At 39.1% G+C, this 26,966-nt stretch overlaps 1 protein-coding gene across 1 annotated transcript in view; it reads right to left on the bottom strand.

Moving 5' to 3' along the window:
• LOC137287667 (amyloid-beta precursor-like protein) overlaps positions 1 to 26,966 on the bottom strand; it is a 54,180-nt gene that overhangs the window by 19,256 nt on the left and 7,958 nt on the right. The window contains exons 2-4 of the mRNA XM_067820060.1: positions 22,839 to 22,997; positions 13,837 to 13,957; positions 3,461 to 3,679 (exon numbers count right to left, since the gene is read on the bottom strand). Of these exons, the coding sequence (XP_067676161.1) occupies positions 3,461 to 3,679; positions 13,837 to 13,957; positions 22,839 to 22,997 (499 nt within the window). The remainder of the gene's footprint in view (positions 1 to 3,460; positions 3,680 to 13,836; positions 13,958 to 22,838; positions 22,998 to 26,966) is intronic.

Here is a 26,966-nt window from a genome sequence, read left to right as displayed (position 1 = left end):
TCACAAATACATAAATGGTCAAACTAAGCATGAATATGAAGTGTTACATGTTTACAGACTTCACCTCTGTAGTACAGTACTGGACACTTTGTAGTACAAAAGTACATTGTTTCTTTGACCACACTGTTAAATATCATGCTGTTCACAAATACATAAATGGTCAAACTAAGCATGTATATGAAGTGTTACATGTTTACAGACTTCACCTCTGTAGTACAGTACTGGACACTTTGTAGTACAAAAGTACATTGTTTCTTTGACCACACTGTTAAATATCATGCTGTTCACAAATACATAAATGGTCAAACTAAGCATGAATATGAAGTGTTACATGTTTACAGACTTCACCTCTGTAGTACAGTACTGGACACTTTGTAGTACAAAAGTACATTGTTTCTTTGACCACACTGTTAAATATCATGCTGTTCACAAATACATAAATGGTCAAACTAAGCATGTATATGAAGTGTTACATGTTTACAGACTTCACCTCTGTAGTACAGTACTGGACACTTTGTAGTACAAAAGTACATTGTTTCTTTGACCACACTGTTAAATATCATGCTGTTCACAAATACATAAATGGTCAAACTAAGCATGAATATGAAGTGTTACATGTTTACAGACTTCACCTCTGTAGTACAGTACTGGACACTTTGTAGTACAAAAGTACATTGTTTCTTTGACCACACTGTTAAATATCATGCTGTTCACAAATACATAAATGGTCAAACTAAGCATGTATATGAAGTGTTACATGTTTACAGACTTCACCTCTGTAGTACAGTACTGGACACTTTGTAGTACAAAAGTACATTGTTTCTTTGACCACACTGTTAAATATCATGCTGTTCACAAATACATAAATGGTCAAACTAAGCATGAATATGAAGTGTTACATGTTTACAGACTTCACCTCTGTAGTACAGTACTGGACACTTTGTAGTACAAAAGTACATTGTTTCTTTGACCACACTGTTAAATATCATGCTGTTCACAAATACATAAATGGTCAAACTAAGCATGAATATGAAGTGTTACATGTTTACAGACTTCACCTCTGTAGTACAGTACTGGACACTTTGTAGTACAAAAGTACATTGTTTCTTTGACCACACTGTTAAATATCATGCTGTTCACAAATACATAAATGGTCAAACTAAGCATGAATATGAAGTGTTACATGTTTACAGACTTCACCTCTGTAGTACAGTACTGGACACTTTGTAGTACAAAAGTACATTGTTTCTTTGACCACACTGTTAAATATCATGCTGTTCACAAATACATAAATGGTCAAACTAAGCATGAATATGAAGTGTTACATGTTTACAGACTTCACCTCTGTAGTACAGTACTGGACACTTTGTAGTACAAAAGTACATTGTTTCTTTGACCACACTGTTAAATATCATGCTGTTCACAAATACATAAATGGTCAAACTAAGCATGAATATGAAGTGTTACATGTTTACAGATTTCACCTCTGTAGTAGAGCACAGTACAGTACAGGCAGCTTCGTACTACACAAGTACATTGTTTCTTTGATCACATTGTCTACATTCATACATCTAGCAAGCATAAAAGAAATAAATGCCAAGCTTTATGAGGATGGCAAACCATGACAATTCTGAATAAAGTATAATGACAACTACACAATCCAACCACCCTGTACCATAGAATCTAAACACATATTTAATCCAACTACAGTCAAACCAATGGGTGCTAGGTCAACCAATTACAGAATAAATAAAATTGACAAATGGACATTCCAACTACAGTATTCCTCTAGGAAATCTCAAGCTACTCCTGTATTCTCCCGTTCCTTCACGTGGTATAAGCAACAAAGTTCATCAATAAACTAGTGCACTGGTTGTCTCCAAAGTTACAGTTCTAAGCCAAATCGCCTTCAGTCTGCTTCATGAAATATTCGATTCTCTTAACAAACTGGCTGACAAATACTAAATAATTCAGACAGGGAATCGATGAAAAATATATGGCCTGCTTTCTGTTACAATTATGTGGCAAGTTGTTGCAAGTGTCTTGCGAACATTCTACTGCAACGAGCAGGCAGGCACCCAACAAACACTGCCCAGTGAATAATACATGCATGGGAAGCTTATGTATCTAATTACTGTGAGAAGTGGTAGGAGCATAGTACATCAGTATCGATTGTGTTCTGTGAGCTGCAAGACGCTGGCGTGACAACAAGACACACTCAGAGAGTAATCCCCTGCCTGAATGTGGTAGATCAATATTCCCCACAACTCGGTTATGTCGGGAGTCTTGCAGGTAGGCAGGAAGCACCGGCATTGATTGATAGCAACCGTATCTCACAGGTAGGCCGAGCAGGAAAGACAGGTCTCACAGGTAGGCAGATAGAAGCAGGTTTGGTCTTACAGTTAAGCAAATGGGAAAAGTCAGTCTTTATGTGGGCAGATGAAAAGATGAAATCTGACAGGTAAAGCCAAAAGAAAGAAAATGTATTATCTAAAAACACAAACAATCATACTGAACAATACTTCAGTTATTGGAAAATGATTGTAAATGATAAATTCTGGAAATAGGGAGGGAGCTGGGCTTTAGCAATTTTCCAGCAGTATCACGGTAGGGGACAGAAGGAAAGAGCATCATACATAGTACCCTTGTGGGCAATTGAACCCCAGTCTTGGGCGTGACAATCGTACACTTTAACCACTATCCCCACTGTAATAAACAAATGGCTGATAGTATAAGCAGTATCCTGTTGTGAGACTCTAACAAACATGTGAAAGAGCCTGATCGGCCAAACCATGAAGGCACCTTCATAGCCTGATATTGGAACAAGAATTAGCTCAGAAACAAAAAAAAAATAGTTGTTATCCAAAAAAATTGTGTCATGTATTCAAGAATCTGTTTTAGGGTCAGTAATCTCAGAGTTGCAAAAAACTGCATGTCACCAAAGGACTTTCGAACAATCTGATCAAAAATCAAGTGAGTGAATGTGTGAGTGAGAATTTTTCATGCGGCTCTCAAACAATATACCAAGAAAATCACAGCAGGAAATAGAGACACTGAACGCTAGGATGAAATGAAGCCCCTGTCTTCTGCATGTAAGCAAGGATCCCTCATGCCCCTAATGAAAAAGCTGATTATGTAAAGAAGAAGTCTAAAAATGGAACTGCCATCCAGACACACGGCCTTACTATGTGGGGAAACCGACAAGATGCTGAAGTCTTACTGTAGACGTCAGAAGGGTTTCAAAATTCCCATTTCAAAGTAAAACAACCATCCTCCCACTAAATAACACTTACTTTAGTCATGTCCCAGTGTGGTAATGTAACAAGGAATATCATTAGACAACACTTCCATGAGATTCAACCAATAAATCATTGTCAAAGTCTTGTCTCCCAAAGGATGGGAACAATCTTCAAGAAAACAACAAAAAATATTTCTTGAAATGAAACCAAAGACAACTTACTTTTTCCTTTCGGGCAGCAGACAAACTCGACACCATTGAACCTGTCCAGGCCACATTCCAGCAGCATGGCAAAGCTCTCGGTCACCATCTCCCTTTTTCTACACATGGAGATGGCTGTGTCATTCCAGCTCTTGAACTCCTGGCAAACGCTGGTGTCATGATGGTGGTCGAATACGCAGTGCTGGGGAACCAGAAGGGCATCGCTTTGGAAGGGACCATCTGGAAACACAACAAGTGCTCACTTCAACAAAAACTAATAATCATAATGTGTCCATTTATACAGCACTGAAACCAAACTCCACACCAGCTATGCTAACAGCACTATCAAAGAATAGCACAACACATTATTACCCCAGCAAAGTTGTCTGTTAGGTGTTCCCATGATCTTCTCAGAGGTCAGTTTCAACAAGCTCACTTGCCTAAGGTGAGACCACATGTATCACAGGCACTTCATTGTGGGGCAGGACTGATGTCCCAGAAACTCTCAGGAGTCAAGCTGACCAACATGGCCACCGAACCAAGAACCACCACAGTTACCCTTAGACCAGATAATTGCTTGTATTAGACAGGGCAGAATAGATAACCTGCACACAATACTATATTCTTTCAAAGGTTCCTAATATGAACAGGCTCCCAGTACTAAATGCAAAATTACTTCACAGATTGCTGAGCAGAATAGCCTATTTCTTCGACACAAATATGGAAAAAAATATCCAACAGAATTCTTATCTGCAATACCAAACATCTCAAAGTGAAAGAATATGACAGACATTTCGTTTAAACATATTCAGGTTAATTTGTTTACTCCCTTTTCCACATTCCATAGAAAAGCAACATGGTGTCTCCTGTCAGTAAAATATATGGTAGCCAAACAATTACGTCAGCTTAAAACTGCAGAGGAAGCATCATATTGCCATAATACCTAATGACTGCATCATATAATTCATTTAGGTTCCTCCAGGGAAACATTAAAAATAAACACTATTTCCCTCACCTCTAATCACAACTGTTGTAGAGTCTTAATCACATTTCAGCTAGAAACTTCCTGTAAAAGTTACTTCTATTCAGAAATGCCACAACATGAAAGTTGATAAATGTTTTAATTGTTGATGATGTCAACATCCATGCCTATAGAAAATGAGCAATAAATTTCAGCAAAAGAAAACAGTTATTTCTGAAACTATCGACCATTCCTTCTTTGCAGCATTACAAAGTCAGACATCAAACAATGAACCTTCACCAGCCAACATGGACATTGCATTAGTTCTTCAATATGTTCGATTGTTTCAATAATATGAAAAATATGCCTTATATACATTTCTGATGTGCACCATTAAGTGCAACAACAATGATTCATTACTCCATTGCATTTTTTTCCTGCTCTCTTAATTCACTCCACATTCAAAATAATCTTTGATATGATGGTCAGACAGTGTTGAAGCTGATGATGCTCAAATTGTGTAAGTTATGTAGACAAACAGCTTACTCATTACCATCAGATGTCCTTTAATCTGATGTCCTTTAATCTGATGTCCTTTAATCCTTTCCAGGGGACTTAACACGATGACTATTAGGGCTGTACCGATTCATCAACCAAACGATGGATTTCACTCGCTGAGTCTCCCATAGCAATTAATCGATGGTAGAAACAAAAATGTATCAATGCATGAACAGTATATGTGACCATCAATAGTTTAGTAACTGACTTCTGTTCTGTATAAATGCACACTGCAAAATAAAAGAAGTAAAGGAAGGATTCGTTCACCAAAATTTAGAGTTATCTGCCCCTGTCACCTCTTAAACAAACTTGATCTGGGTTTAAACTTTTTTGTCAGTTATTGAAATAAACTTAAACTACTTCAGCTTGTTTTCATTTCATAGAAACTAAACATTCATTTGAGAAATGACTTCCAATCTGACAATTCAAGGAGAAAAATACTATTGCAATAGTTGGTAGCAACAGTCGTTAGCAATAGCATGTTGCAACAGACTATTGCCAGAGCCATTGTTTCTGCTTCAAAAGTCACCCATAATGACGACAGACAATGAGTATTATTTAGTGAGGGAGTATGTTTGGTATTATGCCCCTTTTAGAAATATTGGAGCGATATCACGTCAGGCTTCATGCACCGGTCCCATGTGGGGGAATCAAACCCAAGGCAAGTGAACACTTTCACCACCAAGCTACCCCACCACCCCTGAAGAGGGGTGGGTATGTCAAGTCACGTCTGTGTAATGGCTGTACACAAGAACATTAAACAAAAGAGACAGTTGTCTTGGTATCTGTAATGAAAGGTGAGAGGCATTAGTATGTGATGACACGACTGAGGAATGTTTGCCAGCCAAAGGTCACCAGTAACAGTCCTGGACATCGGGACGTTAATTACGCAGACACATGACCCTGGCTGTCGTTCCTTCATCAGCCTCTCATGAAGTGGTAGATGCAGATAGGTATGGGGCAGGGATATCTGTCAGTGAGAGTTACCACTGCTTTTTCAGGCCCACCATACAAATGGTGAAAAAATCCCCCAAACTGAACTCATATACTCCAAAACAGAACACAAATCAGAAAAATAAACAAAAAAACTTTCAACACTGCAACAATATCCACTAATACCAAACCAAACACTCTTATTACAACTTTTTACTTGAAATGGGGACAAACCTCATGTCTCAGCTACAAGAGTGCCCAAGAACGGTCACCAAGTGTACAACAGCATCCCGAAATGGCATAAATATCATCAAAGATGACAGTGAGGGGAAACGAAATGGCTTTGATCAATAATGTTTTTCGTCACTATGAGTCTAATCTTGAAAATTTGATGTCAGGATGTAAGGCATCAACCCTTATTGTAATAAGCTTCAAACTTATGTTCATACTTCTCAGTGTCAGGCTTGAGATACTGTGTGAAGTCCATTTCTGGTGTACCCCAGTGTGGTATTGCTGGAATATTACTAAAACCAGCATAACACAAAAGTCACACTTTCCATACTCATCAAAGTCTCTCTCTGTCAGGTCTTGACTCCTGATCTTTAACACTCCTTTTCACTTACTAAAGAACGAAAATTTATGAGGAATTTTATGACTTACAAAGTAAACCTTTACAGAAATTGTACATACAAGAATGACAAACTAACAAAAGCCCTATGCTGGGAGAAGACGACCTTCGGCACATTAACCTGCATTCACAATGACCCAGACAATCACCACAGAAAATTCCTACATCACTGATAGGCTGAATAATTGTTTACATTATGTCTGGAAATATTTCAACCATATCAAGACCAGACACTTACAAAGGATAGGCTTGCTAGTTTTCTTACTTTAAGCCCTTTCTGATGATTATCTCTCTGTCATTCAAATAATCTAAAGTTTGAGACCATCCCCTGGTCATGACAAGTCTCAATCAGATACCACGGATGAGAAGATTGGCTTTAACAGTGAAATAGATATGATGGAAACGGTGGACAGAACAGGCTTATCCTGACATGCTCAGAGGCCGATATTCGATCCCATGTCGCAACAAACGCAATACATTATAGCACTCAATCTAATTTTAAAAAACTACCAAAGAAATCAAGACAATGTAAACTTTTAGCGAAACAATTTATTTTCCAGTGTGCTTGCTGAGGGCACTTAGTCGAGAATCCTTCATGAATCCTACACCAACAACAGTCATTTTTTTTCAGGGAGAGTTAAGAATATATGACAAATTACCTCATGTTACATCTGACTCAACCTACGCTGTCATGAACAGGTTTGAGTGGGTGAGTGAGTGAGTGAGTGAGTGAGTGAGTGAGTGAGTGAGTGAGTGAGTGAGTGAGTGAGTGAGTGAGTGAGTGAGTGAGTGAGTGAGTGAGTCACTCAGGCCTCTTCTTGCAATGTTCTAACAATAGGACAGCAAGTAATGCCAAAAATGGGTTTGACACACTGTACCCATGATGGGAACGAATGCCAAGTCTTCAGCATCCATGTAAATACGTTTTCACCAAAGTAATAAGTTCAAAATGATTAATTGGTGACTTGACAAATAATTTTTTGCAAGAACAAAATACTTTCCACACAATATCTGCCTTTGAATCAAAAGGTTATCATGTTTTAACAAACTAGGATCGTATTTCACTTCTGACCCTGCCCCGATGTTAGTCAGGCAGGTAGACATTGATTGCAAACAAAGACCAGTGTGCTGGAGGACTACTGGTTACACACAATAGACTACAACATTCCCAGGCCAGGACGATCAGTCAGCTTTAAACAATGATCGTTTACAAGATAGGAGACAAAGGCCTGGACTCAGGATGAATGAGAACTGGCTAATTATTTTTGTAAGGTCACAGCTCTGCTGATATTGTGGTATTAAACATTAAGGGAACACTGGTGTTGTCAACGAGGAAGTTGCGTGAACTCGACTTTCAAGGTATCTCAGTCTGATGTAAAGGTGTTACCGTCTCTGACGTTGCCACGAGAGCTGTGATGCTATATCATAGAATCTGTACTCACGACACTTCAAGTCACGATTATTATATTAATTCTTTCATATCGTGATATCTTTCATTGACCTATAATTGTTAATTTTCACTTGAGATGACAATTACGCCAAAATTTACATGTTACTTGTTATCAAAGATACCATATCGTGATACGTATCGAATAGAACTGCATTGTTCCAAGAGTGAGCAAGTGAGTTCTGTTTTTTGACACATATAGATATATTCCAGCTGTATGGCAGTAGTCTGTAAATTATCAAAACTTGACCAGACAATCCAGTGATCGACAGCATAAGCATTGATCTGCACAACTGAGAACCAATGGCATGTGTCAACCAAGTCAGCCAGCCACCAAATGATCTCGTTAGTCGCCTCTTTTGACAAGTATAGTCACCTTTTATGGCAAGCATGGGTTACTGAAGGCCTTTTCTACACTGGACCTCAAAGGGTTTGTTCCACGATATCATGACTGTGAAATTTCTGTATTGTCACACCTCCATTTGTCACTTTTACTCAGCTGATAAGCATGTGTATGGTGAACACAAACTGAGATGGTGTGTGATGCACAGAAATGGTGATATATCTGGGTAACTTAGTTTGTTCCTATGACCTGACTAACATTCAGTTTCTGAAATTAATGTATTTTACTGAAATACAATTCTTACATGAACATAATAAAACAACTAAAAGAGCTAAGACATTGTAATTTTCAGCCTGTTGTAATATAGACTTGCCACATAACACTGATTTGTATGGGTTTTTCTCTGAATATATTTCTTTCAGCATCTGTATGGAACTCTGTGGAAGAAATTATAGTGTTTCAGATGACTTAGCCAACCATGTCCTTCGTATGAACCACAACATCTTCACTCCTACCAAGCCCTTTTCTGCAAAGCTAATGCCATAAATGAAGCAAGTCTAGATTTCCTCAGGGTCTACATTTCCCATCTCAATGGGGCTCCTTTTTAATCACATTCCATCAACATTACATATATTCTGAGACTAAGTGAGTGAGTGAGTGAGTTTAGTTTTACGTCGCTCTTAGCAATATTCCAGCTATGTGGCGATGGTCTGTAAATAATCGAGTCTGGACCAGACAATCCAGTGATCAATAACATGAGCATCAATCTGCGCAATGGGGAACCGATGACATGTGTCATTCAAGTCAGCTAGTCTGACCACCCAATCCCGTTAGTCGCCTTTTACGACAAGCATAGTCACCTTTAATGGCAAGCATGGGTTGCTGAAGGCCTATTCTACCCCGGGACCTTCATGGGTGATTCTGAGACTAAGAGTTAGGATGACAATGACTCTTACAATGTTGGTGGAAACACCACATTCAGCCAGTTAGATATTCCTCCTCACAAGGGGTCTTAACAGATAAACTCAATTAAAATCCATTCAGGTTGAACAAAGCCCAACAAGCTGGACTGAAAGTCTGATTGATGGCCTCCAAGCCCTGACCTCTCTCCAGTGAGCTTACTGCCCCCCAGCAATAAATGGAATTGATTAAAGCAGACAGACATGAATATATCCATGAGTTTGTATGTACATGATGGCCTCTTTTGAGCAACTGTAAGAAGTATCGGTTCAACTCACAGTTCCCTACACAATACTGACAAAGGACAGGTTCAATCTCAGCCAACAAGAACACAGACGTTTCTCATCTCCCTGAACAGCTAGCGGATTGGCATGTTGCTACATAATAGAGCAATTTAACATTCTGCTCATGGATTCCAAGGATTTTAAACCAAGTGACCATGCTTAGCAAATCATGAATGAAAAAAGAAGACTTTTTGTCCTTACCATGACCTTGTGTCAGTGTTATAATACATTCAAAACATTATCAAACCTGATTAAATAAACTTTAGGAATATCTAAATTCAGACCTCTCTATTTCTTTTTGATAAGTTTGACGAACATTTCAAACTGAGTTGAGTCCGAAGATATTCCAGCTGATTGCTGATACATATCAACAGATACAATGCCTGGGTCAAATGATGGCAGAATATTTTAACACGGCATAAGCCAGGAACCTCCTTTCAAAGCAGGGTTATAAAACCATATTCACTTCAGTTCTGAACCATGACACTCTGAAAATTGCCAAGCTGGTTCTTTTCAAAACCATAAAGTTGTAGTTCACTAGGGATTTGAATTGGTATGAGTGAGAAGAGAGAAAGGGGTCCATGGGGACCACAGGGTTTAGACAATTCATGAGAATGACCCCTGTGTGGCCCAAGAAAATTCTCATCGCTGAATATAGAAAAACTTTATGGGTTACAACAACTTCTTTACTTCATGAGTGCGACATTTCGATACTGACTCTTGCAGCCTTTTCAATCAGAAAATGGTTCTTGTCTGTTAAGTCTTTCAAACTTCCCAAGTTTTAAAATGCCAATAGATCACAAACAGTTCAAATGTTGAAGAACTTAAAATTCTGTCACTAACAGTTTTCAGCTAGGAGTAGTGGATCCCTTCTGTGTTTCAGTTTTCTGACAGAATAATAACCTCTGTAATATACCATTCAAAGAAAGTAGGGACATTGGATTTACCGGTTTGAAAATATGCAAAAGAAGAGAAATAATGGAAAATGTGACAATTCATTCAATTCTTTTGAAAATGTTACCTCTGTATGGATATACATTACTGCTTCTCGTATGCATTGGCTATACTGGCATGGTCGCAAAATGGAATATCCCCTACTTTTTGTGAATGGTATATGAACCAGAAACTATGTACAATCATGTAAAGGTCATAATGGAGGATGGTAATAAACATTCCTTGCATGCTCTTTTCTAAAATTTAGTCAGGGCACACTAAGTAAACACTGTACAGTGTTTCCCATCTTGGAGTACTGGAAAGAACAGCATTATCTTTACATTCATCAACAAGTCACTCAGCAGGTACAAAGTTTTCTCAACCTGGAACTGACAGATACCAGTCCACTGATTTTGCAAAATCGATTTCTCACTTTATATCATACTTGGCAAACTGACCCTCTACAAAACCACAGCTTATGAGATCCAACTCACACTTCTTCATCCCTGTCACCATCCCCCATCCCCCACACCCTCACCCTACAGGGCCTTCTACTTATGCTACCAAGCCATCAAACAGACACACTGATTCACCCAACAGACCATTCCTATTCATCCTCGAGACTCGGACTCACCCTCACCATACAGACACTACTACCACACATACACTCTCTCATCTTATTGGCCCTCACACACACCCTGTAGTCACCCTCCAAACACATACCCTACAGACCCTCACACACACATCTTCAACATACAGATCCTAACTCTCACAAACCTGTCTCAGTTCAAAGGCTACATTTTCAACCCATTGTTCAATAACAATGCTTGATTGTTCTGGTTTGGTGTTACCACAATCTACATCTAGCATCAGTTGGTAACAAAGTCTGGTATGGCTTGCCAACTGTTTGTTCTTTGTTAGATTTACTATTGTGTGTGCTGGCACTAATTTGATTCTGCTGTATTACAAGGCTGCTGCTGACAAAGAATTCTACTTCAGGAACATTTCAAAATTCAACATAGGCTACAAATTGGAATACCATTTCTTGAAAGTGATTTCTAAATTTTGAAAATATGACCCACAAGTTTCATTTAATATTACTCAGCCTGACCCACAGGTCTCCATCCTCATATCACCATCCTGTTTGCACAGAGCCAGCCATGTTCATTTGGATTCAGAAAATCTCAAACCCTTCTTCCATTCATGTTTTCTGGACACCCCCAGCTTCAACCCTTCTCCGTGACACCTGACCCACAAGTCACAACACTAAACATTCCCCTCACCCTCCTCAACACCTTCCATCCATCTATAAACTCCAACCCCCCAACCCCCATCCCCTTCTCAGAAGCATCTGACCACTGGGGTGGACTGTCCCTCCTCTCAACGGAAGGGTGTCAACATGTAGCAACACACTATTACACAAGCCATTGTATTCCACCTGCACAGTACAGTATTAACAAACCAACCAACAATCAAATAATAGCAGCAGAGGTGAAATGGTATGCTCTTACCATGGTATGGTACGTATTGTGGTACCAGGCCTTCAGTTCAGCCTGGTTTGGTTTGGTATATGAGGTATGATCAGATCATAATGCAGAAAACTGACAATAGTCAAACCTCACATTGTTTAACATAACATGAAAAAATAGAACCATAATCTTTGTTAGTTTAAATGAACAAAACTGTCATTTTATGACCAGACAGAAATGACAGTATGAGAAACGAAAATACCGATTTGGGGGACTGCATTACAGCATACTGAACTTCAGGCCACATACTGCAGTTCTCAAATATCGAGACATACCATTCCACTACAAAGCATACGTTTTTCAATATGCATACACACAGAATAATTTACGACATGAGTTTACAGGAGTGTTGTATGATGATTTCATCCATTACATGACTGGCAACACTCAATGACTGAGGACTGCAACCATGTTACTGGATGAGGATGTGTCTCTATGTCTGTTTTTTTCCCTAATTAAGAAATTGTGGACATGATTTATTCAAAATCGTCTGGAAGCCTTGCAGACCAAGTTGCGAGTCAAGACGGTGAGGGTTCCACCATGTAAAATAATCCAACCAGGGCCTCCTTCCACAAAGCACTAAGGTGATCATAAGTCACTTCGGTGAAGTTAGTGCAGTGTTGATGAATGTTAGTTAAGGTTAACCTTAGTTAAGAATGATTCCTGAAAACAGCCCCTGGCCTTGTTTTCATCCCCTAAATGCAGAAAACCAGGATGGGTGACAAGGAAAATATCTGGAATGAGGGTCGATCAAGTCTGGGGTCCATCAAAAGACCTCCAGCTTTCTGGACAGGTGGTCTAACCACAGGCCCATGAAGGCAGTCTAATTCAGGTTGAGTCTGTCATCACTTCTATATCAGTGAGAGAAGTCACAAGATGCATCAGTAATGTTACATCGGTACATCAGTTATGTGATATTACTACCCAGGTGCACCTGTTACACTAAGGTTACATTGGTGCATCAGTTATATTACACTTGGGTATCAGTAATATTACATTGATGCATCAATAATATTAAGATGCATCAGTAATGTTGCACTGGTGTATCATGTTTCTATCACTCCTAGTCTTGGAGGATTTCTAGTTTAAACCCAGCATTATTTACCATAAACTCAAACAAGCACTGGTACACAAACAACCGCAAGATTAGGACTTGTGGATGCTAGCAGTGCGAACACACTGATCCAAGCTTCGGTCTGCTGTAGAGAATGGTCCTGCTGAATAGCATATTCATCTCCCCACCACATGCAGCAAGGCTGCTAAGTTGTGAGACGCAATGTGATCATCAGCCATCAGCCAGGCAAAAGCACTATGGTGCATGATTATATGTTCAGGTTTCTAAACTAAACACTTTTGGTACACATAATTGGGAATACAGGATTTTGTTACAACCTAGGGCTTTAACATCAACCAAGTCACAGACTGGATGACCTGATCAACTATGTCACCACTTGGACCCAATCAACTATGTTACTCACTTGACGTTCCCATCAACCGTGTCATTGATAAGATGGCCCCCATCAACCATGTCATTGATTCGACGACCCCATCAACCATGTCAGTGATTGGATGAATCCATCAAGCGTTTCACTGATGCGACAACTCCATCAACCATGTCAGAGAGCACCTCTTACTCTTACATCCTGTACACTATATGGATTATGTATTCCCTCCCAGAGCCCAAAGCAGTCTGATTGGTAGGTCAGCTATTGTGTGGGACATACGATTTTTATACAGATTTCAAGGGTCAAGTTTGGAATCTGGCTTATCTATGAGTGGTGAGTATGAGTATCTATGGTGATACAGTAATCAGTTACTCACCGATACACCTGTACGGCCTGACATGGTGAGTGTGTCGCTTGCCATTCTTGGACGGCCATTCAGGAACGTTGGTTTCGTATGATGCCTCTACGATGTTGGTGATCTCGTGGTCAGGGTAGAGCTGAAAAATAACATGACACATCAGCAATCGAGGACTCTTTCAACACACCGTTTCACCTCAACTTGATCCTAAGAGACATTGCTATAACAGAACAGAATGGAATGGAACTTTTACTACGCTCAGGCCGATATATACTTGGTATAAGAGGTAAAAATATACAGCTAAGAATATATAGAATGGCAGGATGGTTTACACAGAAAACTGCAAAATCATCATGATAGTACTACAACACATACACAGAAAAACACTAATTCATTAATAGTTACATAAATAGTTAAATTCTAAGATGCTCACTTTTTTAAAATTATAGTTTGGGATACAAGTTTTCCAATGATGTTTGAAGGAAGGGTTGAGAAAAATGTATTGCAATTTATCACCAACATCCCTTAAGTCGCAGAAATAAAGTTCTGAACAGCAGACACTTAAAAACCATGTATAATTTGTTTTCAGGGCAATACACCAGAGGAGAATGATGTCATGGGAATTAAACTCTTCTAATAATTGTCAGTTATATAATTAATTACTTTATACATATTTAAACTTTTTTGTTGAATATTATATTCACCTATTCACTTCAGGCCAACATGCTCCCATGCCATTATCAAGCAAGGAGTGGCGAACATTGGTCAGCTAGTCAATACAATCCTGTTCTGCCATCACTACTACACTCCTACCACCACCATATATAGTCAGTAATGGGTAAGCCGTTCCCCTACCAATTAGCGCTATACACAACTACTTTTGCTGAATGTTCAGCTATCCTCACATCAATACAATCATCCGAACCCATTTCTAGTGACATCTTTCAGTAAATGACCCACTCCATCCAGAATTTGCCCATCAAGGATGAGCAAGTTGTCTGTTTCATGCCAAAGTATGTCAGTTTCATGACAGCACATTATCTTAACACCGAAAGGGTTCTAGCAATTAATTATTTAACTGAAACCTTCAAGAGTGGTTTGAGAATGAAATTCACTTTCATAGAGATTAATTAACATGTTTTATTAGCTTTAAACCAGACTCAGCAATTTTTTATCTACACAGCATCAGTCTGCAAATATTCATGTCTGAACCAGGCAATCCAGTGATGAACAGCATGAGCGTCAACCTTGGGATGCGGAGACATGTCAACCCAATCAGTGAACCTGATGTCCAACTGTCATCTCTTACAACATGCATAGGTTACTAAACCAATTCTAACACCCAATATTCAGGGTTAAGAACAACCTGCATTTAACAATATACCAGCAATATTATGGTGAGGCCACAAGAAATGGGATTCACACATTGTACCCATATGGAGCATTGAACACTTATCCTGGGCATAACAAACAAATGCTTTCACCACTTAGCTACTCTAATGTCCCCAATATAATTAAAACAGCTTCAAGTTTTTATACAAAAAGGAGATGCAATCCATAAACTGTCTGTCCTTCAACATCCATCAACTCCAAGAGAACAATTCTAAACATCTGCGCAGCTATCTTTCCACTGCACACCATAGCAGGTGTCAAGGTCAGTTTGCTAGCAAACAAGATCATCTCACAAAACAAAAACATTCATCCCCAAACACTATATTTTGCATACAGAAAAGCCAAATTTATGCAACATACATAATCATTACAACTAGTTTTCAAACGAGGTTCAGTTCAAATATTCATAGCTTTGATTATTCAAGCTTCTGAAAAGCAAGAGCCATATCTCACACAATACAGTCCTAGTCCATCTTAATCAGCTTGAAATCATCACACTGGATGCAGTCAAGCATATGCCACAGCCACTTCAGTTAGATTTTGAGGTCATTACCCACAATTTATCACGTTATGATCAACTGAATTTAATCCCATTAATGGGCAAGTTATTGACAGGTTTGCCTCCACTAAGACATAAAAAGGGGCACTCCTCAACCAGAATCAATAGCCAAGCCTTGCTGGATGTGAGTGAGTTTAGTTTTATGCCACACTCAGCAATATTCCTAATATATGGTGGCAGTCTGTAAATAACTACATTTCAAGACTTGCTTTTCCCTTCTTGGCAGGCAAAGCCCAATATGAAGTCGCGATTTCATCAGGTTATCACCCAACTCACTGGAGCTACTCTGCAATAGAATTAGGTCTATTTGTTACTATCAAATTTAAACACATTCAGGGACTACGCATTAGTCTGGAGGTCAGGACTTGAGTCTTACAAACTCTCATGACTGAATCAGCATAACAGGTGATCCATTCTTTGAGACCAACATTGCATGACATCAACTGACCAGAACTCTGTGTTCAGGCCACATCCAAGTGTAAGGACATGTACTGGCAAACAAAATAAGATGACAATTGACCCATATTAACATAAATGAGTGCTGCCCACTGGTGCTTACCATTGTGAGCAATGGGGAACCAGGCTGCCCAGGATCAAGTATGACATGAGAGTCTTACGATCAAGCCAAGTGCAGCTGCCTTCACTGGCCTACATCTGTTCTCCATTTCAAAAACCAATTGCGACTGCCCACTGCTGTTCACACCTACATCTAGTTAACGTATTTTCTGCGCCGGTCCAACTTATCCTTGTTTGCCAGTACAAGGATCCATCTGGATCTTCTCAAAGATTTATATATGGCAGCAAATCTGCAGGAAAATCCATTAATATTTCCTTAATGGGAATGAAAATGCAGATTTCCCGGTACCACTATTATAAAAATGTCACAAGATTTGACTCACAAAGAAGGGAAGGGATGACGGGATACTACATTTCAGCGCTGAACACAATGTTGAAAAACATAATTAAAACCTCTGTAAAAATATCCCTTGAACAAAGTAACATTTATTTTAACATGAAATCCTGAAATGCTCAACAGAAAAGAAGCTTGGAAGTTTTCGTTTACTAGCTAGGAAATATTTCATGGAATGAGAGGATTGATCCTCTGAAAGGCTGTCACAACTATGTCTTTTTTTCTCTGTCTCTATTTTTTTCTTTCAACTATCAAGGCAGATAAAATTCCCTACCAGATGAAAAACTATTCAAGAAAGAGTCTGAAATTCATTTAAAAAACATACAAACGTCTTCAAAATACTCTTTTTTCACACTCAGGGAAAGTCTGAATGACAATACACTCCCCTCCCCTTAATGAAACTTTTACAATGAAAAACAATGGGACAATGATTGCGTCAATGCTACCCATAAGCTGAAGCCTGTCTGTCAACAGACACGGAACATGAAAACCACAAGGTTCAAAATAGCAAGATGCAGAGCCCATGAAATATTTTATTATAAATATAGTATCTCCTCCATTTCAGCCAACATAGTGGGTTCATTCTGTAAAATTCATTTTTGTATTCATAAAACAGAGTGAGCTCTTCAATGCCTGTATTCAGGCAAGCTGTTCAAAGCCTACCTGGGAACAGTTGTTTCCTTTAGTATGAATAGTATATATAACAAGATATAGTACACTATACAAAGAGATTGTACGCATGATATATCATACTCCCACTTATCACATCCCATGTAATGCAGTCACAAGCTATCAGTGAACAATGATCCAATCCACCAGTGTAATAACACACAATATAACCTGTCAGAGTTTGACAAGTTTATCCATTTGGTTATCTCTTTCTACTAGCATGCCTAGGACAGTCATCCCTTCCCAAAACTCCCACAGATCTCATCTACAGGCCCCCCTAAGTAATTGAAGGAATTACAGCAAATTTGAAGGAATTGCATCTCAAATGTAAACAAACGCAGCGATATCGGTAATTTAGCGGTAATATAGAAATACATCGGCCCTATCGGAAGCAATGTCGGTAATACTGGAAACACGATCGGCCATCTTCGGAGATTTTTCGGTCGCGAGCGGAAACTCACGCAGCAAAACATGGCGTCGTTGGAAAAAGCACCCGTCTCGGTGAGATTTGTTTTTAGTTTCTACTATTACATTTTTATACTTATCCATCTTTGACCACCCGTGTTGAATGCGTTTAGGTATGAGGTGTTGTCGGGGCAATAGCTTATGTTTTTAGGAAAAGATAGTCACTCTAGGAGAGCGTCACAAGTCATGCCCCTGTAGTTTGTTTACATCTGAACATCGAAGTCGTGCCGATGATTACGAACGTGCGCCAGATATAACATCATTTTTTTTGGTGTAAAATGTGTTTAAATTTGTCAATTGCACCTCGTAGCAAGAAAAATTATGGCTCTTAAACTTCTTCATGGCGCACGTTCATGATGTTCGTAATCATCGGCACGACTTCGATGTTCAGATGTAAACAATCTCCAGGGGCATGACTTGTGACACTCTTCTGCAGTGACAATCTTTTCCTTAAAATATAAGCTATTGCCCCGACAACACCTCATACCTAAACGCATTCAACACGGGTGGTCAAAGATGGATAAGTATGAAAATGTAATAGTAGGAACTAAAAACAAATCTCACCGAGACGGGTGCTTCTTCCAACGACGCCATGTTTTGCTGCGTGAGTTTCCGCTCGTGACCGAAAAATCTCCGAAGATGGCCGATCGTGTTTCCAGTATTACCGACATTGCTTCCGATAGGGCCGATGTGTTTCTGTTATTACCGCTAAACTACCGATATCGCTGCAATTGTTTCGCGAGTGGGCTGCGTTTGTTTACATTTGAGATGCAATTCCTTCAAATTTGCTGTAATTCCTTCAATTACTTAGGGGGGCCTGATCTACATACATCAGCCAAATACAATAAAATTTCACTTTGAAACAAACTATTGATTCATAGTGGTGTTTCGACAAGCTTTACAGAAAGACCATAATAGAACATGATTAGTCCATTGGAGGTAACAAGCTCCACTCATATAGCCTCATCGTCTGTTCATTAGCAATTCTCTGATAGGTTGCCACAATGAGCTTTTTAATTAACAGAATACCATTTGTGAGAGATTCAAGCGGACTGTTGAACTGAATAGGGACATAATGAGACAGCAAGAATGGTATTTCTACCTTCAGCTTTGTATATTTTCTAAAATATCCGCAGAAGGGGTACACATCTTTTCAACAGTTGTCCCGTTGTTTTCAACTCAGTCAGCAGGATTCTAGACTACTCTGAATAAACTTTGGCCTAGCAAGCATGTGGTTGATGGAATGGACAACATTCATCCCACTTCAGCAACAAGTTTCATGCTTTATCAACCACTCAGACTAACAGACATGGTTGAGTTGGACACTGTGCAACCTTCATCATGTTGCTGACTCTGTGCTACTTTTACATTGCTCTCCAATATAATCCAGCTAAATAGAGGCAATCTGTAAATAACCGAGTATGGACTTGGCAATCCAGTGATCAACTGCATGAGCATCAATCCACGCAATTTGGGATACAGTGTCAATCACACTGAACTCATTAGTTGCCTCTTATGACAAGCATGGGCTACAGAAGATCACATTCCAGCTCGAATCTTCAGGAGCCACTGTGGAAAAACTTCCATGTACAGAAATATAGGACAAGATAATATGTTCCTTGTTTGAAGGTATCATGAAACACAAGTCCTGTGGAACAGTTTGTAAAATTAATGTCAACATTTTGTCAAGAGACATTACAATGTGACATGATCCACTGACAGTGAAATACATTACCAGATTGCAAAGGAATTTCATCATTTTGATCAATAACATGATTTACATGTGCGGAAATCCTTGTAGCATTGAAGGGGATTGAATCTGTTGGCAATTATTGTCACAGATCACATCAGGCATGTAGTTTTATGGACCTCATCACAGAGATGGTACAGAAGATGGTTCAAGAGAATGAGATAGAGACATCTCAAGCAAGGAAACACAAAAGTGAAGAAAGCCCTTGCTGTCCATCTTTAAGAGTAGATCATCCAGTTTACTTTTGAATAAGTCAATTCACCTAATAGATAAATATTTAGTGATTCATGTTCATAAATAGTACAAGAGTTAAATTTTACGCTGCTATTATGCCAACAGCAAATTGTTTGCCATGTCAAAATGGCGTCCAACACCTATTTGAACAGTATTTCAGCGGCATTAACAAACTCTAGAGAATCGTAACTTCAGTTTGCTATAGACAGAATTAGTAATGTGCATTTCAAACTGTACAGAACGTGGTGGGATATGTTTTGTTACATGAGTCACTTCACTGTAAACATGTTGGTGATAAACTTAGATTACTGTATTTGAAAAATAACTATGCATATTTGTCTCGAACTTCCATCTACATTTAACACAATAGTTTAACAATGTCTGTGTCACACTGCTTTTAACAGTATTTCACCAATGTCATAGTAGGGGGCACCAGAAGTTAGCTTCACACAATGTAACCATGTTGGGAATTGGACCAAGGTCTTGGCCTGATGCCCCCAGTAAATGGATGACACCTGCTGCTTATTGCCCTTGTCCTTACAGAGACAGTGGATTTGCTCGGAGAAACCTGAGACGCAACTGGTCTCACTTCACAAGTGAGGAGGATGGACAACATGACCCTGCTGTATCAAAGATGAATGAGAAGCAGTCGGCAGTGTTTGGCCTTGGCTGTAGACTGACATTCAGTCCACGACATATCTTCTTAAACAATATACAGAGAGATTTATCTACAAAATATATCTAAGTTGTGCCTACAGCCAACATAAATTGATAGAGCAGAGGCAGTCTAGTAAGGCTGGGATGGGTAACCTGGATTGATTTCAGACTGATCAGAAAGCACACACAATAACTCTTTATAATTCAGATTTGGAGACATTTGTAAAAAGACATTATTAGTTGAAAATCAACAGTCTTTGCTAATTATTTGACCCCCAAATTTAGATGTTGAACAAATATCATCACTTACTTAAAAGTCATGACTGAATACTTCTTGAAGACTCTGGGAAGTTTATGTTCATTATATTTTAGTCATCACTTGAAAGCGCCTGCACTTGAAAGGAGTCTGGCACAGCATTTTACAATGGATGCGAAATTTGCATTGTTTCTAAATGAAGCAAAAAAACAACAGAAAACTGCATGGTTTTTCTTTATACTTATCTGCCACAAAAATCTGATCAGTAAAATCTGAAACATGACATAACTAGTTTTTCAATGATTGGTTGTTCGAAATGAACCATACATCAATTGTGGCATTTCAACCAATTCAATTTATCATGCATAGCATGGTTCTATGGTGTGGAATCTGAGAGGATCCTGAAACACAAATGGGCATGTTTGCTCACCATGTGAAAGCCAGAGCAGTCCTTCTTGCTACCTTGGCAAATCATGAAGACTTCAAGAGTGGTGGGGTAGCCCAGTGGTTAAAGCATTCACTCAATTCACACCAAAGACCTGTGCAATATTCCAGCAAAATTATGGCGGAGGATACCAGAGATGGGCTTCACACATTGTTCCCACGTGGAGAATTTTGGTGAATTTTATAATAAGGCCAACCAATTGTATTTCTTGTTTTACAGATTCACTAGTTGTAGTTTTTCAAGAATAAGAAAAACAGAAAGAAAAATTAATTTTCTATGTTCCAAACATGGGTACAAAGTGATAAGCCTAATTTTATGTCCCCACTCTAATATTCCTGAAATATTGCTTAAACCCCCAATTGGCCCACTCACAATACAAACTCTTTCAGTTAACATGCTGCAACTTTAAAAAAGATCAGCCCACTCAGACAACGTACAAGGTATTTCTTTAGTGACACATAAAAACACAAACCAACTTGCCCAGACACTCATTGACATGAAAGAGAATAAAAAATCATTTGTTCCATAAATTAAGCCCAAATTCATTTGCTTAAAACCATCCCCATATCCTCTTTTCAACGCTCCTTAGTGCTTTCAAAGTATTCATGCAGCATAAACATGTATTTAGTATCTTCAAGGCTTCAAATTATTCCTTTTCAACAGTATACTCAAAGAACATCTTCGTCTGTAAATTCCACCTATTTTGGTCCCAAGGCACAATATGCCACAATTTCATCTGCTGCGAATAGAGGAGTTCTTATTACCACTGAAAGGAATGCCAAACCTAGGATGTGCTCCTTTAAGACTTGCAGCCTGTTTCATGTGTGTTGGGAGAGCACAAGGGTGCCGGAGATTTGCATACGCTGTCATTCACGGCTGCTCTGCTTACATCAGGTTTTGTGCCTCAATCATTGGATCTTAGCCAGATCTCCTAACACCAGTTACAAACTCAATCAATTTTCCAGCCATGTTATCGACTTGGTGAAAGAACTGGCCCCGATATTCATGTAATTGATTTGATCGTCATAGCAACCACTGAAGCTGTTGGAATGTCTATCCAGCAAGACGACCAAGGCCAAGGAAACAAGCATTCATGATACATGGACGGGGTATGAAAGGGGATTCAGACATGGATGGTGGAGCAGGCAACATGGATGAGGATTGAGGGGACATGCTCTTGGTTTCAGGAACTGGGATTCAGTGAAAAAGGATGGCCATTCACAGGGAATTCGAGGCACACAGACTTGGTTTAAGGGGATGGGCATGCATGGTATTCAGGAAACTTGGACTGGGTTTGGGGGATCTGGAATGGGATTTCGGGGACACTGGTGGGGATTCAGGTGATATTGATGCATGTTCAAGGGACACATCAGAAATTCACGAAACATGGACAGGGACTTTTGGAGACATGTCTGAGATTCTGGGCACATGGATTGGGATTTGGGGGGACCTGGCCGAGATTCTAAGAACATGGACTGGGATTTGGGAAACATGTCAGAGATTCTGGGAACATTGATTTGGATTTGGGAGAAAGATGCAGGGTTACATTACACACCTGCAATTGTTTGACTATTGTTTCCTTAAAACTTTATAAGGCAACTCGAAACACATGAGACATGGCTATTTTTTTCACACATTTCACACAAAAATACATGTTAACAAGAGATCTAGGGAAAGACTGACCTCTTGGCAGTACTGGAGGATATCGGTCTTCTTCTTCAGGCAGTCGGTTGTGGTGTCATACTCCCAGCCGTTTGTCACACGATGCATGGCAGGTTTGTTGCACATGAATGCAACCATGGGCTCAAACTTCTCGTCAACATTCACAGTCGCAGTCAAAGTCTGAAAGAAAACATTTCAATAATTACAAAAGTCCAAATGTGAACATATGAACTGAATGTCTTCAGGTATAAGATCAAGTGTTTGATATTAACTATTTTATGAAGTGGCAAGTACTTGCTACACGTTTTAAAAATAGGTAGCAAAATCTTTAACCTGGAAGCAGCATTTTTTCCTATTGCGTAAAATACATCATATAATCAGTTAGTAATTATGAACCCTGCAATCGCTTGGGATGCAGTGAATCCAATGAGAGGCAGTTGTGATAAATATCGCCATAACTGGATGATGAGAACAAGTATTGGTAAGGAATACAAAAATTAAATATATTCGTTGGTGGGCAAGCTTGCCTAAAGCACCAGGCTAGTGATCAAGCAAACTTGAGGTGTCGAGATCAGGCAAACCCTTGACGTGGTGTAGAGTTTTTCAGTGTTGTCACAACTCTGTACAACCATGAACCAGTAAGTAAATGAACAGAAGGTGGCCACACGAATACGTGCAAACACCTAGTTGTGGGTACAGTCAATTAGGAGTAAACTTTGACAAAATACTGTGACTATGTGTCCCAGGCCACCCAGCTGTGAATGGGTACTATATATGGATGGTAAAGTCACATGAACTTGGTGTGTCTAGTGGCTGCAACAGTTTTATGAGCCCCAAGGAGTTGAGATTGGTAATATAATGTAAGGGTTGAGACTGGCATCGATGATCAAGGGAAAAAGCCTTTGAGCACCTGAACTGGATATCAGCATGATACAATTATTAGCATAATATTCAATCAAATATCGTGTTACAGTGTTAATCTATAAAGACAATGACCAGTGACAACAGTACTGTCCAACTAAATATATGGGTGTTGACAATTATCCTGCTAGGCCTGGCTGTATTCCCTTTGATACGTCAGGTATATATGTTCAGGTAAGTTACACCCAAATTCAAGTAAACACACACTTCTTTCTAATAAATTTTATACTATTGATGACAAGTAATCATTTGCATTCAGGAAAGTTTTCAGCATAATTTAACACAAACTTGAGTGAATCATAACAGACCTAATCATCAGCAATGTTTTACTGTTCTGTGTCTTATATTAGATGGCTCCATATGCATGATATAGGAGGCGGTTGCCTATGATGTTGCAGTTGGTCTAAATTGTGATCAAGATTTGGTTAGTTATAATGGATGACTTGTCCACATGGACAAAGTGAAAATATAACTCTCAACCAAACAGAAGGAAAATAATTCAGCACTTTAAGACACATCAAGGGAACTAACTCTCCACCTAATATAACATCCAGGGGAAAATCTCAGCACTTATAAAAAACACCAAGGGAAATAACTGTGTATCTTCAATAACATCAAGGGAAATAACTCCTACCAAGCAAAGCAAACTACCTCAAGGAAACATCATAATGAAGACCCATCACACTTGAGCACCAATCAACCACACTCGATAACAAGGGAAACAATCAGCTTGGACAGCTATGGTGAAACAGATAATGTTTGCCAGCCTCAAGATATCAAATACTTGGCCTAAATGTGTGGTAACAAATGGCCCGATCCTAGTTGTAATTACGAAGCTATTTTCCTAGATGCTGATATATGTTCCGATGGAGCTGGAAATTGACATTGAACAAACAGAGCATGTCGCTCTAAAGGCCATGGCAATCTACTCAGAAACTGTACGCCATGGCAGTCAGGAAATGTCAAATTTGCAGATTGATAATGCTTCAATTATCATATTATCTTTCTGTGTGTGCTGCATAAGTGGTTCAGAGGCTTGAGAGCTGTTAGAATGAGGCCTCAATCCACAAAGTGATATTGGCACTACGGCTAGAAGTGTATGTTTTAGTGGAAGAGTTATGAAAGTTAGGACAGGCAACAAGCTATTTGTTCAATCACTGAATATTTACATTTGCTATCATTTACATAAGCTAATGATCATTATGTTTTGATTCATTCTCACTGACAGGAGTGAATGAGTATGGTTTTACACAGCTTATATCAATATTCCAGAAATATCACAGTAGAGCTGGACACAAGAAAAGGGCTTCACATATTGCACCCATGTGGGGAACTGAAACTGGGTCTTCAGTGTGACGAGCGAACGCTTCAACCACTAGACTACCCTACTGTCCTCAGTCTGACTGGAAGGCGAAGCAGATCTTGATGTTAATTCCAAGATTACTGCTCATGTGTAGCAATGTACAAGCTTGTGTTTTGGGGATATCTCCACATGAATCTGGGTCTGTAGATGATGCATAACATCAACAACCCTCTCAAGCAGGAACATATGAGTGGCCAGTGCTTGTTTTATCCCATTAATTTCAAGCACCATACGGGGTTATCAGGACAAGCACCATACGGGGTTATGAGGATACATCTTCTAACAACACTGAATACCCATGAGGTATGGACTAGAACTGATCTTCAGTAACCCATGCTTGTCACAATAGGCACTGAACAGCATCAGGAGACTCGAGGACATGGTTGACATATGTCATCGTATCTCATAGATCACTGCTCATGTTTTTGATCTATGGATTGCTGCTGTCACAAGGCATGAAATACTGTTGCAAGCAACGACAAGTACGGAAAAACTTTATAAAGGGACTGGAATGGGATCCACCCATCGATTTTCTACTATTCAGATTATCCATCTGAGACTTCTGCCTCAGAACTCAAATCTGGATTCCATGTTAAATCCCTGTTCAATAAAAACTATTTCAAAATGCACCCCGGATCAAATTCTAGACTGGAATGTCAGCATGGCCATACTTTCAAAAATTTGAAAAAAATTAGATTTCTTTACAGGAAACATTTTTTTTTTTGTAACTATCAACATCATCAATGTTTCATCAAAATTCTTTACTATAAATTTTCTTTTTGAAATGACTTTGCTTTTAATACTTTATCAAATAGTCTTAGCGCCTTGCCATGTTATGCAATGTACAGCATTTATCACTGATCTTGAAACCTACAGGCACAGTTATGGTGCTGAAATATGAACAATACATCTGTGCAAACCAGGAATCAAACTCACAATCGTAGGTTTCTGACACCCAACTCAAATATACATGTCAATCCATGTGAGGAACAAAGTGAACAGAAATATGACCCATATTGACAACAGTCCTTATTGCAATCAAATCCTAGGGCAATGAATACTGCCAACAGCTGAAACTACTATAAAATCCTCAGGCAATCAATTCTGCCTACTGTATTACATACTATTTTTTCATTTACTGCACTCCTGGGAATTCATTATGTTAATTCTACACAAGCACCACTAGGATGCCATAATGCTCCCATTGTCCCGTCTTAGTGAGAAAATTAACCATTTCCAGTCAGTGAGGAATGTAAGTCTACTGGTTGTTTGTTCCTAGGATGGTAAATCAGTGGCCACAGCTTAGTTATCAGGTCTCCTCATACAATAAGAAAAGGTGAGTCTGTGGTAGATGACAGATTAAATTTTGGTCTGTATTACAGCAGAAAACTAGAGTGAGTGAGTGAGTGAGTGTTTAACCACTTTTAGGAATATTCCTGCAGCACTGACAGTGAGTGAGTGAGTGTTTTACTACTTTTAGGAATAATCTAGCAATATCATGGCAATCAATAGTGAATGAGTGAGTGACCACTTTTAGGAATATGCCTGCAGCACTGACAGTGAGTGAGTGATTTGTTTTACCACTTTTAGGAATAATCTAGCAATATCATGGCAATCAATGGTGAATGAGTGAGTGACCACTTTTAGGAATATTCCTGCAACATCACAGCACTGACAGTGAGTGAGTGATTTGTTTTACCACTTTTAGGAATAATCTAGCAATATCATGGCAATCAATGGTGAATGAGTAAGTGACCACTTTTAGGAATATTCCTGCAACATCACAGCACTGACAGTGAGTGAGTGATTTGTTTTACCACTTTTAGGAATAATCTAGCAATATCATGGCAATCAATAGTGAATGA

Source organism: Haliotis asinina, chromosome 1, assembly GCF_037392515.1.
Source record: "Haliotis asinina isolate JCU_RB_2024 chromosome 1, JCU_Hal_asi_v2, whole genome shotgun sequence".
Classification (NCBI taxonomy): Eukaryota; Metazoa; Mollusca; class Gastropoda; order Lepetellida; family Haliotidae; genus Haliotis; species Haliotis asinina.
Note: the sequence above shows the minus strand (reverse complement) of the source record. Positions and strands in the feature narration are given on the sequence as shown.